Genomic DNA, 15,038 nt, shown 5'->3' on the forward strand with positions numbered 1-15,038 from the left:
ATTGGTAATAAACTTATAATGTTGGAATACAGTAATAATGACATTTCTAAAACATAACAGTTTTAAGTAGAATACAAAACATTTGCACAGTCAATTCTAGTTTCTAAAGGAAGTGGGGAAAAGGGAAGAAACTGGAGTCTAGGAATAGGAAAGAGGGGCTCATGGTGTCTATCACCGAAGTTAGTCCTGGTCCTCTGAGTCAATATGAACTAACTCATACTAGTGAATGTACAAAAAGGGGACTGATTCCTACCATCTTGCTTCTCTCGATCATGGGTGAAGGCTGTGGTGTCCCGGACACTGGTGTGGAGATGGGTGTCTTTATCTCTTCTATCATGTTCATGATTTTCTCTGGTACTTTTGTGGCATCACAACAGGTTTCCTGCCACCGGGGCAGCTTGGAATTAAGTAATTCTGCAGACTATAAATCCAGAAGAAACGAAATTAAAGACAAAGGTGCACTGTTTGAAGAGATGACAAAAGCTGTCTCAAACAGTATCCCTATTGATGTATTAAAACTTGCAACCAGGAGTGGGGGCTCAGAGTCTAATTCAGCAACAGTTTAGGCAACTATGAACATCTACTGTGTCTTGACTGCTGAGGAGGCAGGCTCAGGACCTAATGGGAACTTACCTGCTTTCTCAGCATGAATACAGAACTTCCAGTTAACATGGAATAATGTTTAAGTTTTATTAATATTATAAAATTTATAAAAATTAATAATGTTTAATGATTAAGAATCCTGCTGGGATTGGGAATAGCTCAGAGGCAGAGTTCATGCTTAGTATGCATGAGATGTGTGTGTGTGTGCTCATGTACATCTCAAAAACAAAACAATAAAGCCATTCAAAAGCTAAAAGGGAGACCTGAGCAACAATATCAAAGTCTTTCATTTTCCAGATGGCTCTGGAAAGGACAATCACCATCTCCCCACCAGTCCTTCTAAAATCAACACCTCTGTTGTGGTGAGAAGCACAGGAGTGAATTAGGCAAATGAATCGGACTCTGTTCCAGGAATTCCACTTGTGGGAAAGGGCCTATAGGTGAGCGGTGGGGATGGGAGGGAGCAGGTAGGATGTGCTACGTGCCTGGGGATGCTCCTGTCGACAGTCTGACTGGCCCTGCACAGTAGCTAGGTGGCAGAGCTGAGACACTGCAACACTGGAGGCCCCCAGGAGCCTGGCTCTGCTCCTGCAGTGGGACCCTCAGAGGCTCCTGTAGCAGGAATCTTAAAGGTCTTATTAATAAAAACAAACCTGGAGCCAGGTACTGGGGTCAGCGCTGGAAGATCAGAGAACCAGAACAAGCCACAGCCACCTCACCTTGCCAGTTCCTCAGCTGATCTTGTTTCCTCAGACTGGAAGCCTCTGAGTCCTCACCCGAAAGGGTCTCAGCTGAACTGTGCTGCTCAAAAGCCTAAAAGCTTAACCAGCTCTAGTTCCTGGTCTTCAGGCCTTAAATACCTTTCTGCTTTCTGCCATCACTTCCTGGGATTAAAGGTGTGTATCACCATGCCTGGCTGTTTCCAGTGTGGCCTTGAACCCACAGAGACCCAGATGGATCTCTGCCTTCGGAATGCTAGGATTAAAGGTGTGTGTGTGCCACAATTTTCTGGCCTCTGTATCTAGTGGCTGTTCTGTTCTCTGACCCCAGATAAATTTATTAGGGTGCACAATATTTTGGGGGAAAATATATCACCACAGGCTCCCACAACCTTTCAGTGAACTCCTTTTCCAGGGCAGCACTCTGGTTGGAAAAAGAAGTAGGGTTCCATCCCTGAAGCTATTTGCAAGGCAACAACACTGTTTTTTTTTTTCAAACTCACACCAACCACTTCTGACCCTGACAGGCTGGGGAGTGGCATAATGAAGACCACTTGCTAGCACTGGCTAGGTGAAGGACTAGAATGTTCTAACTGCAACAAGGGGGATCACAAAGCAGTTTTCAAATAGCTAAAGAAACTTCTGGTACAGAAAGAAGCAGGTTTGGTCTATGCTGTTCTACAGAATACTATTAGGGCCCAAGGATTAGTCTAAGAAAAACCTTGCCAGTAACTAGGACTTTATGAAAACAGCCCAGGTCACCTCCTGACATTGTGGGGCATTGCCATAGGAAGGAAACTCTTTCTACAGCGGTGACCCTGTCATTCTGCCACAGCAGGAGGCCCTCATCATGGAAGCATGCATGCTTCTAAACATACTCAGCATTGCTCTTACTCATGTAAATGTGCTCTGGGCATCTACAGACGCATCTACATGAGGGCAGACATGAAAGCGAATACCAGAGACAGCACTTTTTTATTATAACCATTTTAGACCTTAAGTATTTGGATTAGGAAGCTGCCTATCCTTCGAGTTACAAAACCTTTACAGAATATGTGACCCCTGCACGCACATACAGGGCAGGGTTTCTCCCCTTGAAAGAGCTGACTTACATTCTAGCGTTTGTAGAACTTCTTCTCATATTTCGGAATTCTCTCTTAAATCAATCATGTGCTTATGAACAACAGTGAGTGTTTGACCTCAATCATGCTAGCTTAGGATGCTTACATAGGCCCAAGAAAATTAAAAGGAAAAAAGGGCTCTAACCCCACAGCTGCGTCTGTCAGGAGGAGGGAACTAAATCAGCCATTTGGTTGAGGTGATCATGAGTGAATACTGTAAACAAGAGTGAAAAGTAACAACAAAACTCAGTGTCTTGATGGCTGTGAATAGGGAAAGGGGTGTCTGTAGCCTTGGACAGAGCTGCCAATGGTCCCACTTATTTCTATGATCATCTAGAACCACCCAGAGATTGAATCTAGTCAAGCCAGTGACACCCAAGATACATAGGAGCCTACCAAAAGTTGACTTTTTTAGACTGTGTCTTTTTATTGTTTTGCTTTGGAGACATAGCCCAAGCTTGCCTCAACTCACTATGTAGCTGAGGATCCTCCTGGCCTCACTTCCTGGGGATTACAAGTGTGTACCCAGTTTATGCAGTGTGCTAGGAATCAAACCCAGTGCATGCTAGACAAGCAGTCTACTAACTGAGACACAACCACAGCCCCAAATGTATCATTTTTTACAAGGGATTTTAAATATGGATGCATTATGAAATGAATGATAAGTGGATATTTGATTATTCATTGCATCTGTATTTCTGTGAAGGTCTATCCTGTGCTTATCTGTAGAGAGTGGCCCTCGAGGGCTTTTGACTATAAGATAAAGCTCCTGCCACACTTAGTGCACACTGCTGCACACTCACCTGCAGGTGATAGTAGTGGATGTGATTGGCAAAGCTACAGTGCTTGTCCACCAGAAAGCAGAAGCGCCTTTTTTCCTCAAGCAGGGCTTCTTTGCAGCCATCTGCAATGAACTTCTGGATTTCACTCTGGCGAGAAGTAACAGTCTCCACATACTATGAAAATAAACAATAGAAGCATGACAGGAGGCATCTGGTTGCTGCACGGCATGACATTTATCGCCAGCCATCTTTATACCCAGTTTACTTTGATTATGGAGAAAACACAAAATGCAAATAAACACTGGACAAAATACTTGTCGCCTAGTCTGAGCAGATATCATCGCCATTAAGACACTGACTCATATGTAGAGAAAGGTTACTGAAGGCTTTACATTCTCCACTGAGCAGCTGGCATTATACAACTCTGCACTCTAGGGATGACTCTCTTCTACTGAAAAATCCTTTGGAACCAGAAGTTTCAGGTTTGATCACCGTTCCATGTACCACTCATAGGACTTAACGTAAGCTTCATTTTCCTGTGGTAAAATGAGGACAGTCAGGTCAAGCATGGTGGTGCACACCTTTAATACTGGCACTTGAGAGGCAGGTTTGAACTCTGAGTTCTAGGCGCCTTCTTTCCCCTGAGTTAAGGGGAGATGCCTGTCCCTACCATGTGCTATGTATAACCTTAACTCTGGAAAGCCCTGCAATACTAAGTCAGCTTACACATGCTTTGTTTTTGTTTTCTTTGACACGGTCTCACTATGTAGCACAGGCTAGCCTAGAAGTTAAGTCCCTTCCAACTCAGCCTTGAGAGACTGGGATTCCGGGCACGTGTCACCACCCTCAGCTTGGAATGCTTCTGTTTCACCTCAGCAGTAGCACAGAAGGGAGTGATGTGGTATCGATGACTGAAGTAAGCCTCCCCTAAACTGTACACACAGTAACTGACAAAGAAAACTATTGACGAAAAGCTCACCTCAATTTCTTTGTGTTCATATTTGAGTGCATTTCTTCCTCCTTGACTTTTTCTTCTGATCTTCTTCAACTCCGCCTGAGATTTCTCCAAAGAATCTAATTTATTCCTGTGTTCTGCTTGGTATCTTTTTAGAGTAGCCTGGAAGTAAAATGTTGTTTTACTGTGGCACCAGACAGGCTGTTGTGTAGTCACTTTGCTCCCACTTCCACTGTGTGTGGCTGACTGGCCTCGACATCCTCACACTCCTATGGCTCCATTCTGGCTGGGGCTTAAGAATGTCAGTCCACACCATTCTCACACCCACACTCCAGAGGATCCCCTCCATTCAACTTGAGTTCTTAGGCATTGCTAGATCTAATGTTTCTGTTTATGAGCAGCTCCCTAAAGATAAAAATCTTTTCTTTTTAATTCTCTTTTTTCAAAGTTGTGTAGTCAGTGCTTTGGTGCACACACACACACACACACACACACACACACACACACACATATTTCTGGCTATTACATGATTTACAATTCAAGACATACAATGAATAAGTGCAATTGCTCATGAGTGTTCGGGGTGCTGTACAGCATAGTGTTTAAGAAACTAGAATAGCTTCTTTCCCCATTATCTGTGTGAGTTCAATACTTAATTTCTATAAACCCATGTTTCTCATCAAATCTGTAAGATGATAGTAAGAATATTGATATAGGGATTTTGGTAGGGATACAAATTAGAAAATGAGCTGGGCATGCTGGTGCATGCCTATAACTCTGCCCTTGGGAGGTGGAGGCATGAGGATAAAGAGTTTGAGGTCATCATCATCACACCAGTGTGAGTCTACTCTGGGCTCCATGAGACCCTGTGAAGGACAGTGAGGGGGAGGAAGAGGGTGGATGGAAAGTTGGCTCAATGCTTAAGAATGTTTTTCTGCTTTTGCAGGACCAGAATTTGGTTTCCAGCATCCATGTCAGTTTGACCTACAACTTTTAACTCCAACTCCAACCTGCGTGTATGCGCACTCACACACACACAAATAAATCTTGTGTTTTATTTTTTTAAAAGAGAATGTAAAAGGCACAGCATGAAGTCCACCTCATCAGGTGTGTGTAACCCCATGGCCTGTGCATGCATAGCTACAGACCTTATAAAGATCTCTGGAGAGGATAATTTGGAAGGGTAACTCGGGGAGACCATACTAGAAAGGGGGGTGGAGGCTTTGGATGTCAAAAGGAAGTAAGTAAGCATCCTACAGCAGAAAGGGAAGATGGCATGAGCCTGAGTCCTGGAGAGCAGGAGCTGGTGAAGGGAGGCCTACAAACTACCCGGATGGACGGACGGCTGTGTGATAGGCAAGCCGCCACGAAGCACAATCACATCCAGGTGCCGCTTAGTGAAGGCACCAGCTGTGGAATACAGACACAGACGTCCTGTCACACTAGCATGTTCTCTGAGATCACTGTCCTCTGTAAGTAGTGATCTCTAGCATTAGTTTTTCTGTGTTTTTGTTGTTGCTGTTTCCGTGTTTTGTTTTGTTTTTTTTTAATTTATTTTATATTTTGCCTGTATGTACATCTGTGCACCATGTGTGTAAGGCCAGAAGAGAACATCAGATCCCCTGGAACTGGAGTTACAGATGGTAGTGAGCTGCCAGGTGGGTGCTGGGAATCGAACCTGGGTCCTTTGGGGGAGCAGCCAGAGCTCGCTACTGCTTTAGCCTGTTTCTGTGTTGTTTTGTTTGTGTTTCTGTTTTTGTTTTAAGATAGGGACTGGCACGCCTTTAATCCCAGCACTTGGGAGGCAGAGCCAGGAGGCTCTCTGTGAGTTTGAGGACAGCCTGGTCTACAGAGCAAGATCCAGGACAGGCTCCAAAGCTACACAAAGAAACCCTGTCTCAAAAAACAAAAAAAAAAAAAAAAAAAAAAAAAAAAAGGGACTCACAATATGTCCCAGGCTGGTTTCAACATCCTGCTCCTATCTCAGTGTTGGGAATTACAGGCGTGTGCCACTGCACCCGTTACATGCCAAGCAGTGGCAAAAAATGAGCCCACTTAACCCAAAGGGAATTTGTTAGTTTTGTGTATTCCAGTTTGTGTCGGCACCCAAACTCCACCCTACTTCCGGAAGTAGACAAAACTGTGTGTGTGTGTGTGTGTGTGTGTGTGTGTGTGTGTGTGTGTGTGTGTGTGTAAAAGCTCTCCTAGGCCGAGAGCTCAGGTGCTGGCCAAGGTGGATGAAAACTGCACTCACGTTCATATACTTTACGTCAAGTTCTGTCTTCTTCTCCAGCTCATGAATAATCTCCTTATGGAATTTTTTGAACTGTTGAAAAAACGAAAATTAAAAAAAAATTCACATCATATTTGAGTTTTAGGCAAAATTTTTAAAAGTACATTTAAAAAATATAACAACTGCTCACGTACATTTTCATCAAGAGTCTCATTGAGTTTCTTGTGGATGCTGGAAATCTCTATGAGGACATGGCCTGTAAACAAAACCAGACACATGAGGGGAAGCCATTGCATGGTTTTGCAAAGACATAAACAGAAACAAAACAGTGGAAGCAAACAGTACAAGGTTGCTCTCAGGGGCTCCAAATATTAAACCCCAAGACAAGTCAAGAGTACGCTGGCTCCCCAGGGAAGGCTCAGAGGGAACACCTACTCTGTTCTTGGATTCATGACTTATTCCCTCAGCCAAATCCTATATATATATGACTTAAGTTTTTAAAACAGGTTTTGTTTTTGTTTATATGTTTGTGCAAATGTGTACAATGTGTGTGTGCCCATGGAGGCCAGAAGAGGGTGTCAGATCTGTAGTTACAGGTGGTCATGAGCCGCCCGATGGCTGGGGCTAAGATTCTAACTCATGTTCTCTAAAAGAACAGCGCTGGTATTCCCTCTTACCCATGAAGGCGTCTCTCCAGCTCTGTGATTTAACTTTGAATTCTCTTACAAAAGATTAACTCAGTCAACACAGTAACTAATTATAGGAACAGAGGGTTTATTTTTATCTAATCCCCAGAGTAATCTGATTATCTCCTAATCACAGAGAAAAATCATTTTCTTTTTTTCATTTTAGTTCCTGTATTTGTTCTGGAAAATATTAGCACAAGGGGAAACTGTACCAGCCACAGTGTTCCATTTTGGATCTTCTGGGAGGACACAGAGTCCCTGCAACAGAGACTGTTCCAGGGCAAAGGAGCCTCTCTCCAGAAACCAACAGGGTGACCACCTGGTTTGCAAGGCCAGCTCTCTTACAGTTGGGGGCATGTGCTAAAGCTCTGACACTTGTCTCTGATAAATGTGGACAAGAACCTCTCTGCCAACCTACCTGCCTCAGACACCACACGGGTCTGATGAATATAAGTAGGAAAACAGAGGGACTCGTTTGGAATGACTGCCACTGCCATGTGAAACCATCACAGAATGTACTGGTGGACTGCTCTATAGGTCAGTGGCTAGATCCAAAGGAATTTTTATGGCAAGCTGAACAGCTGTGGATGAGAATGGATGACACAGTAAGACCCTGGTAGAATAAGGGAAAAGAGAAACTGAGCACCGAGCCCACATGGCCTCAGCTGTCACTAGTGTACAAGTGACTCAGCCATGCTTTCAGGAGCACTTTCAGACAGCTGCTTCTCAGATATGCCAGGCCAGCCCCTCCCTCGTCTTCCATCTCAGAAATCCAGTCTCCTCCCAGACTTGGGTGTTCCATGTGTAAGAGTGAGCTCACCGGCACCATGCTTCCTAATTCACCTAACCCCAGTCAGCAGGTCACGGTGGGAGACCTCTCACCTATGTGTCATGCAAGAGTCACTGACTGTGTACTGGTGCCATCAACTGAAGATGGCATTGGTGCCATGGCAATTGGTGCCATGATGAAGAGTCACTGTGTACTGGTGCCATCAACCTCTAGGGAAGAACATGAATGAGCCTTACTCACACTTTCTTGGGCCACAACTATGCTTGTCCAACTCTGAGGAGAAGACACACTGGACAAACTGTGAAGTCATAGACACAAGTCCACTCATCACAAGTGGGAGGACTCTCCTTGGTCCACACGCAGATCCAGATGGCTAGGCCTCTAGGAGAGTCTCCTTCACTCCATCCCTGGCTGGCGTGTGCTCTTACCTCTCTGGAGTACGTTCTCTTCCAGGTCACTTTACATGGTGCCAGGGGTCTTTCTAGAAGCAAAGATGGCAGCCTCCCTGCTCTCCCCACAGTGTTCCAGATAAACATACTTGTGAACTACAAGCTGAAGGCCTCTATGGACAAGTGTTGTCTAAACCTGGGGTGTGGTGGGCACAGAGAACCGCTTACAGAAACATAACCTGGAGAGGTCACAGGCCATCAGGATCCAGGGATACACATTATTCCCAAAGCTCTGTGAATCTAAGAAGTTCCAGTCAGAAAATGTGCTGGATAAAGGATAGTTATGGCAGAATCATCCTCAGGATTCAGGTTTTTTTGTTCTGTCTTGTTTTTTCACCCACCATGTTCATCAGCTTCCTACCCTGACGATGCCATCTAAAATTCCCAAAAGTCAATATGAAAAAACAAATGAGAAAAGCCTGCAACCTGGCCAAGAATATAACTACATTACTATGTCATTTCAGACACTGAAACAGTCAGAGTTACTTTTATATCTACTTTGAACCATAAACAATTCCTTGCTGGAGATTAAAAAAAAAAAAAAAACAAGATCAATTTTAATTATTTGAAAACTAAGTACTCAGTTCTTGGCAAGTTGGATTTTTTTTTTTCTTTTTAAGTTTGATCTTCTTAAGGAAAAAAAAATCTAAAAATATTTTGGCTGAAACCATCAGAAGAATTCTGTTGGAAGCAAAGTGGTCACATTTCTGTCTTACGTGACCCTTCTTGAACTGTGTTTCCGCAGTCCCACTCAAACACGGACCTCAGAGCAACATGCTGTGTGTTCAGCACAGCTCTGACCTCGGGCTCTGCCTCGCTGGCCCAGCGCCCTATGTGGTTCTCACTGTCCATGCTCCTGTGTGGTTTCTGTCACTGTAGACAAGTTCAATGAAACGGGCCATTCACAGTGTAGGACGGGAACCCGACCTTGCTATTCTTGTCCCTCGTGGTTTGTGGAACTCCAGAGCTTGTCTCCCAGTGGTAGCCCCGGAGTCCTGGGTTTTAAGGAGTGACTGAAACACACCTTAGCTGTGATTGTGCAAGCTGCCAAAGCACACCTTGACACAGAACATGAAGCGGCCTTTGAGTTCACTCCACAGATGTTCATTCTTAAACTGAGTAAGGCCACAGATGTTTACTCTCCAATTGAGCAAGTATTACTTCAGGTTGAAAACGCTCTGTTTCTGGGATGTTTTTTACTCTTCATCCTCTAACCCACTTTTTCGTGAATTATATTGGAGAAGGAAAAAGACGCAGAGAACATTTGAGGGAGGAGCTGAGAAAGCACAAGCCCAGATTCAAACAGAGCAGAACGGAGTGCATGCCCCGACAGGAAGCTTGCGCTGCGTGCTGCACCGATCCTTCCCTCTTCAAGCGTGGAGCCAATATCTCAGGAAGAAATTCATATCATTACAGCCATGTGACTCAATCGGAATAAACTAGATTCTTAAGGGGACAATAATAAGGAATTTATTATTAAAATTAAAGTTTTTGCAGCACTGGAGATGGAACCAGGCTATTCACCCATGCTGGGCAAGTGCTGTACCACTGAACCACAGCGCTGGCTCAAAGGAATTCAGGTAAAACATGCACACACTTCACATTCATAAACTCAACTGAGACAATGCTCATAGCCACTGTGAAAAAAAATAGCAGCACTAACTCTAGGTTTTAGGAACTATGAAGAAATGTATCCAGTATTTTGAACAATGCTATGTAAGGCTATGCATGTGGCCAGTAGGCAATGTGGCCTTTAAATATTAAATAACAAAACTTAAAGAATGTTATTGTTATGAGATACTTTTTGTTTGAAATACTTTTGCTGATTTTTTTTTCCCCCTAGGCTGGTACTGCAGATGGAACCATAGTCTGGCTTTGGACAAGTACTCTTCTACTAAGCTACGTCCCTAGCTCCCATTGGGAAGTTAGTTAGTTCTTTGACACAGGGTCTTGTTACATTTATATAGCGCAGGCTATCCTCAAATTTACAATCTTCTACCTCTACCTTCCAAGTGCTGGGCTTACAGACATGCATCACCACACCCAGCTGGTCTATTAATATGTTTCAGTGAGATAAGTCTTTACCAATTCACAGTAAGAATGTGGAGGAGCCAGATGGAGCCTGCCAAGGACAGAGACATCAAAGAACACATGCTGAATTCAGGCAGACATTTAAAAAAAAGAAAACCAAGCCCAACTCTTTCCATTTATATCTGGTCACAGATAATTACAACACGTTTGTTATTTCCAGAGAGTACAGAGTAATGGCTGAGTCACACGCCACTTCCTACGTGTTACTACAAGTGGAATCAGACAATAAAACGGTGGTGTGGAAGCCAACCTACTACTGGCCTAAAGTCACACTGTGAAGACTGACTGAAGTGAAAATGACCAAAAATGTCACTGGGAAATGGATAGATTTTCTGACATTTTTACAGACTGTAAATGTGAGAGGAGAAAATACAATGAGGGCTAAAAAGAGGTCTTAGAAGGTAAAGGTACTTGCTGCCAAGCCAGACAACTGAGTTCAATCCCTGGGACCCAGTTGGTAGAAGAAAAAAAGCAACTCTTAAGTTCTCTTCTGACTGCCACACACAAAATAAATAAAATGTGATAAAAAATTTAACAGTACAATGAAGGGAAAAGCAAAGCACACAGATGTTATGCAGAGTAGACAGGTATATATACTGGAGATCCACATCACCCACACTTACCCACAAACACATGAGCACACTGGAGATGCTCTACTGCCTCTAAGAAGGGCTCTCAGTCCCTGGAGGCAGGCAAGTGGCTCTCCTCTGATCAGTACCATGCTATACAAATAGCAACATGTAGCAGTGCATGGTGGTGCACGTCTTTAATCTCAGCACTCAGAAGGCAGAGGCAGAGGCAGCTGTAGGTGGATCTCTGAGTTTGAGGCCAGCCTGGTCTACAGAGCGAGTTCCAGGACAGCCAGGGCTACCACGGAGAAGCCCTGTCTTGGGAAAAAACCCAACCAACTAACCAACCACCCAAATGAACAACAACAATAACAACAAAACTCCCACAAATAGCAACATGTGTATGAAATACAGCTTAAATGGGTCTCATTCTTGGCTTAAACAACTGAAGTGCTACAGTTTTAATTAATGTCTTGCAATCATCATATAATTATTCTTCCAGTGTTCCCCCAAATAAACATGGAGTATTCTACTCTGAGCATCAAAACAGTGAAGGATGGTAATAAACTATAGATCACTAAAAAAAATCCAGGGATCTGTGAGTCCACAGCAACAGATAATGTAGGGACAATGGATGTTCCTGCCAAAAGTAAAATGTCCAGTACCAGTGAGGAGAGGCTGCTGGCCTTGGGAAATCACCATTTTGCTGTCATCATAGTAAAGGTAGGTTAGAGCCAAAATAATTAACAGATGTAAAACTTAAGATGAGGAACAAGATATTGTATAGTCTGGAAGTTTCCCTCTAAGATTGCTTATGAACAGAAATATTTTTAAAAATACAATAGTGAGCTAGAAATCAGACAGTACCTTTATATCAAAAATGAGAGAAAAATGACCAGTGTGCTCTCATTTGATACTCACCAGATGCAAATCGGCTTGGATAGTATTCTAGCAAGAACAAAGACCTGGCATCTCAAGGTATTGAGTACCCTCAGCTCCCATTTAGCAGTTATAACAGGCTTACACTACCATACTTTAAGATTCTAGATTTTTTTTAAAATTTTTTTTATTTTAAGTTTTTCAAGACAGGGTTTCTCTGTGTAGCTTTGGTGTCTGTCCTGGAACTCACTCTGTAGCCCAGGCTGGCCTTGAACTCACAGAGATCTGCCTGGCTCTGCCTTCCGAGTGCTGGGATTAAAGGTGTGCGCTACTACTGCCTGGCCAAGATTTTAGATTTTAAAATTACATGAATTGATTTGGTGTGTGGTGTACATCCATGTGGAGGTCAGAAGACACCTTGGCTGGAGTTCATTCTCTCCTTTTACTATGTAGGTTTTGGGGACTGAACTCAGTCAGCAGCATAGAGGCTTTGGCTCACTGGGCCATCTCCCCAGTCTGTCGTGTATCTGTTTAGTTTTGGAGGAGGAGGAGGACGGAGACGAGGAGATAACAGGAGTGAAGGGGTGTGTTGGCAGGTGAATTGATATCAGTGTTGTACTTAAAGTAAGATCTCTGACAGCCTGCTTCTTAGAAAGCGGGCAGCACCGTCAAAGACCCGAAAGTGAGTATTTCTTTGAGTCAAACAGAAGTTGCAGCCCAGGTGGAGAGATGGCTCAGGGGTTAACAGCCTTTACTGCTCTTGCAGAGGACATGTTTTTAGTTCCCACTATCCATGACTAGTAGCCCACAACCTCCTGTAACTCCAGCTCTGTGGGGATCTGATGCCTCTGACCTCTGTGGGTACCTAGACACACATGTGCACACACCCTAAACACACACATAATTAAAGATAATAATTTAAAAAATCCTTTTAAAAGGTTGTAGTCATAGTGGGGAGCGGTGGCCCACATCTACAGCCCCAGAATTCTAGAGGCTGAGACAGGAGGATTTTTTAGTTTGGTGCAAATCTGGGCTATGGAATGAGATCCTGTCTCAAAAAACAGAAAAAAAAAAAAAAACCAACCCATAAATGTAGACTTTATTCTTCTTTTTGGAGGTGTCCCTTTTAGACACAGTACAAAAAAAAACCTTTAATTTTTGAAAGCTGGGTGTTAGTGGTACATGCCTTTAATCCCAGCACTTGGAAGGCAGAGGGAGGTGGATCTCTGTGAGTTCAAGGCCAGCATGGTTGACATGAGTTCCAGGACAACTAGGACTATAGAGAGAGACAGACTCTGTCTCAAACATCAAAACAAAAACTCAACGAATCAGCAATGACAAAAAATAAAACAGAACAAAAGCAACTTGATTTTTATGTGGAAGTCTAGAATAAACTGTCCAAAAGGAACTGGCTTTGCACATTAGACTGTCAGGAGCTACTGTTGACCTCTCAGTACTGGAGCACAAAATTGTTAGGAAGAAGGTGGGGGCTGGAGAAGAGCAGGTATTGGGACTCTCGGTCCCCACAGAGCTCAATGGGCGGGAGCCTCAGCTGGGGTCAAAGCATTTGCAGAAAGATGTGATAGTGTCCACCAGGCTTCTCAATACCAGTGTACATCTAGAACATTACTTCTCATATTTAAAGAGCCCCCACACTTCCCAGAGTTTACCTCTATGAGTACCAGTGTTTGCTCTCTGAAAAGATGGGGAAAATTCCCCTTAGGCAGTCATTATGAAATAAGTCCAGAGTCCTATTGTGGGCTCTGTCAGAGAGACTTGCCCTCAAGGGCAAGCTGCTGCAATGAAATCTTATCTGACCTGGGAACAGCAACTAGTTATCTTGGGCCCCCTCAAGCTTTCTCACTAAGGAGAAAGAAAGGCTAAGGAGCTCTTCCAAAGGTCAGATTCCAGGTATTCAGGTTGTTCAAACTTTCACAAAACAACTAAAGGAATGAAGCTTTCCTTTTCCAAGAGTTTATATCACACCAATCAACGGGGCCCCAGGAAAGGATCCTGGGTATACCTGGAGAGCTGCAAGGCACAGGCTCTACTAAGAATGACACCAGGAGGAGAGGAAAAATAAAACCTCTGATACAGTTACAGCTACACCCAACATTAAATCTATCCCAACTCCTAGCCAGATTCAAACAAACAAACAAAAAGCCATTCCTCCAAAGGCCTATCTTCCACTGTTCCTATTACCTGATATATTATATTCAATTTTCATTGACAAAATTAGACACACTAAGGAAAAACACAATCTGAAGAGACAAGGTAAACATCAGACCCAGACTTGGATATGGTGATTTTGAAACTACAAGACTATTAACTTAGCTAGGCGTAATAATGCACACCAATAATCACAGTATTCAAGGCTCTCAATTTAAGGGCAGCCTGAGCAACACAGTAAATTCTAGGCCAACCCGCACTACACAGTAAGAGTCTGACACACCCCCAAACAAAACAAAACAAAAAGACTAAGAACTTGAAACAACTAAGATAATATGCCAAGGATCCTACTGGGAAAAGTGAGTGGCATGTAAGAACATATAAGCAATGTACTCAAAGACTGAAACTCGAATAAATAATCAAGAAAATGATAGAAACAGAGATGTAGAATGTCTCTAATGCTCTTTCCAGGCGACTGGACACAGCTGAGAAAAGAACCAATGAGCTTAAAGATATGTTGATACAACTTTCCAAAACTGACATACAAAGAATGAAAAAAATGGAACAAAATATGCAAGGACTGTGCGTAATTAAAAGAGTAAAACACCAATAAAGGGAAAAGCAGAGAGAGAAAGGAGTGGAAAGCCATCCAGAGCAATAGTGTTGGAGACGACTCTTCAAACCTAAAGACAGCTATCAAAACTCACAGACCAGAAAGCTCAGAGAACACAGAATAGACACTGAAATACTGACACCCCGGTGTATCACACACCAACTGCAAAACACCAAAGATAAAGACACATTCTTGGAAGACGCCAGAGGGTGGGAAATGCCAAGGCTGGAGAGCCACAGGGTAAGAATTACACCAGACTTTCCCTCAAAAAAACACTTAAGGGAGTGTAAAGTGGGCCATGGGGGGGGGGCAATGGTGGAAGCTCAGCACTCAGGGGCAGAGCTAAAAGGATTGCAAATTCTAGGCCAGCTTGGTCTAC

At 43.4% G+C, this 15,038-nt stretch overlaps 1 protein-coding gene across 1 annotated transcript in view; it reads right to left on the minus strand.

The window, feature by feature from the left end:
- The window catches only part of Baiap2l1 (BAR/IMD domain containing adaptor protein 2 like 1), a 101,047-nt gene that overhangs the window by 16,381 nt on the left and 69,628 nt on the right, over positions 1 to 15,038 (minus strand). Inside the window, exons 4-8 of the mRNA XM_028890290.2 lie at positions 6,608 to 6,669; positions 6,435 to 6,506; positions 4,205 to 4,342; positions 3,247 to 3,399; positions 254 to 421 (exon numbers count right to left, since the gene is read on the minus strand). Coding sequence (XP_028746123.1) covers positions 254 to 421; positions 3,247 to 3,399; positions 4,205 to 4,342; positions 6,435 to 6,506; positions 6,608 to 6,669 — 593 coding nt within the window. The remainder of the gene's footprint in view (positions 1 to 253; positions 422 to 3,246; positions 3,400 to 4,204; positions 4,343 to 6,434; positions 6,507 to 6,607; positions 6,670 to 15,038) is intronic.

Source organism: Peromyscus leucopus, chromosome 23 (assembly GCF_004664715.2).
Source record: "Peromyscus leucopus breed LL Stock chromosome 23, UCI_PerLeu_2.1, whole genome shotgun sequence".
In the NCBI taxonomy this organism is placed as follows: Eukaryota; Metazoa; Chordata; class Mammalia; order Rodentia; family Cricetidae; genus Peromyscus; species Peromyscus leucopus.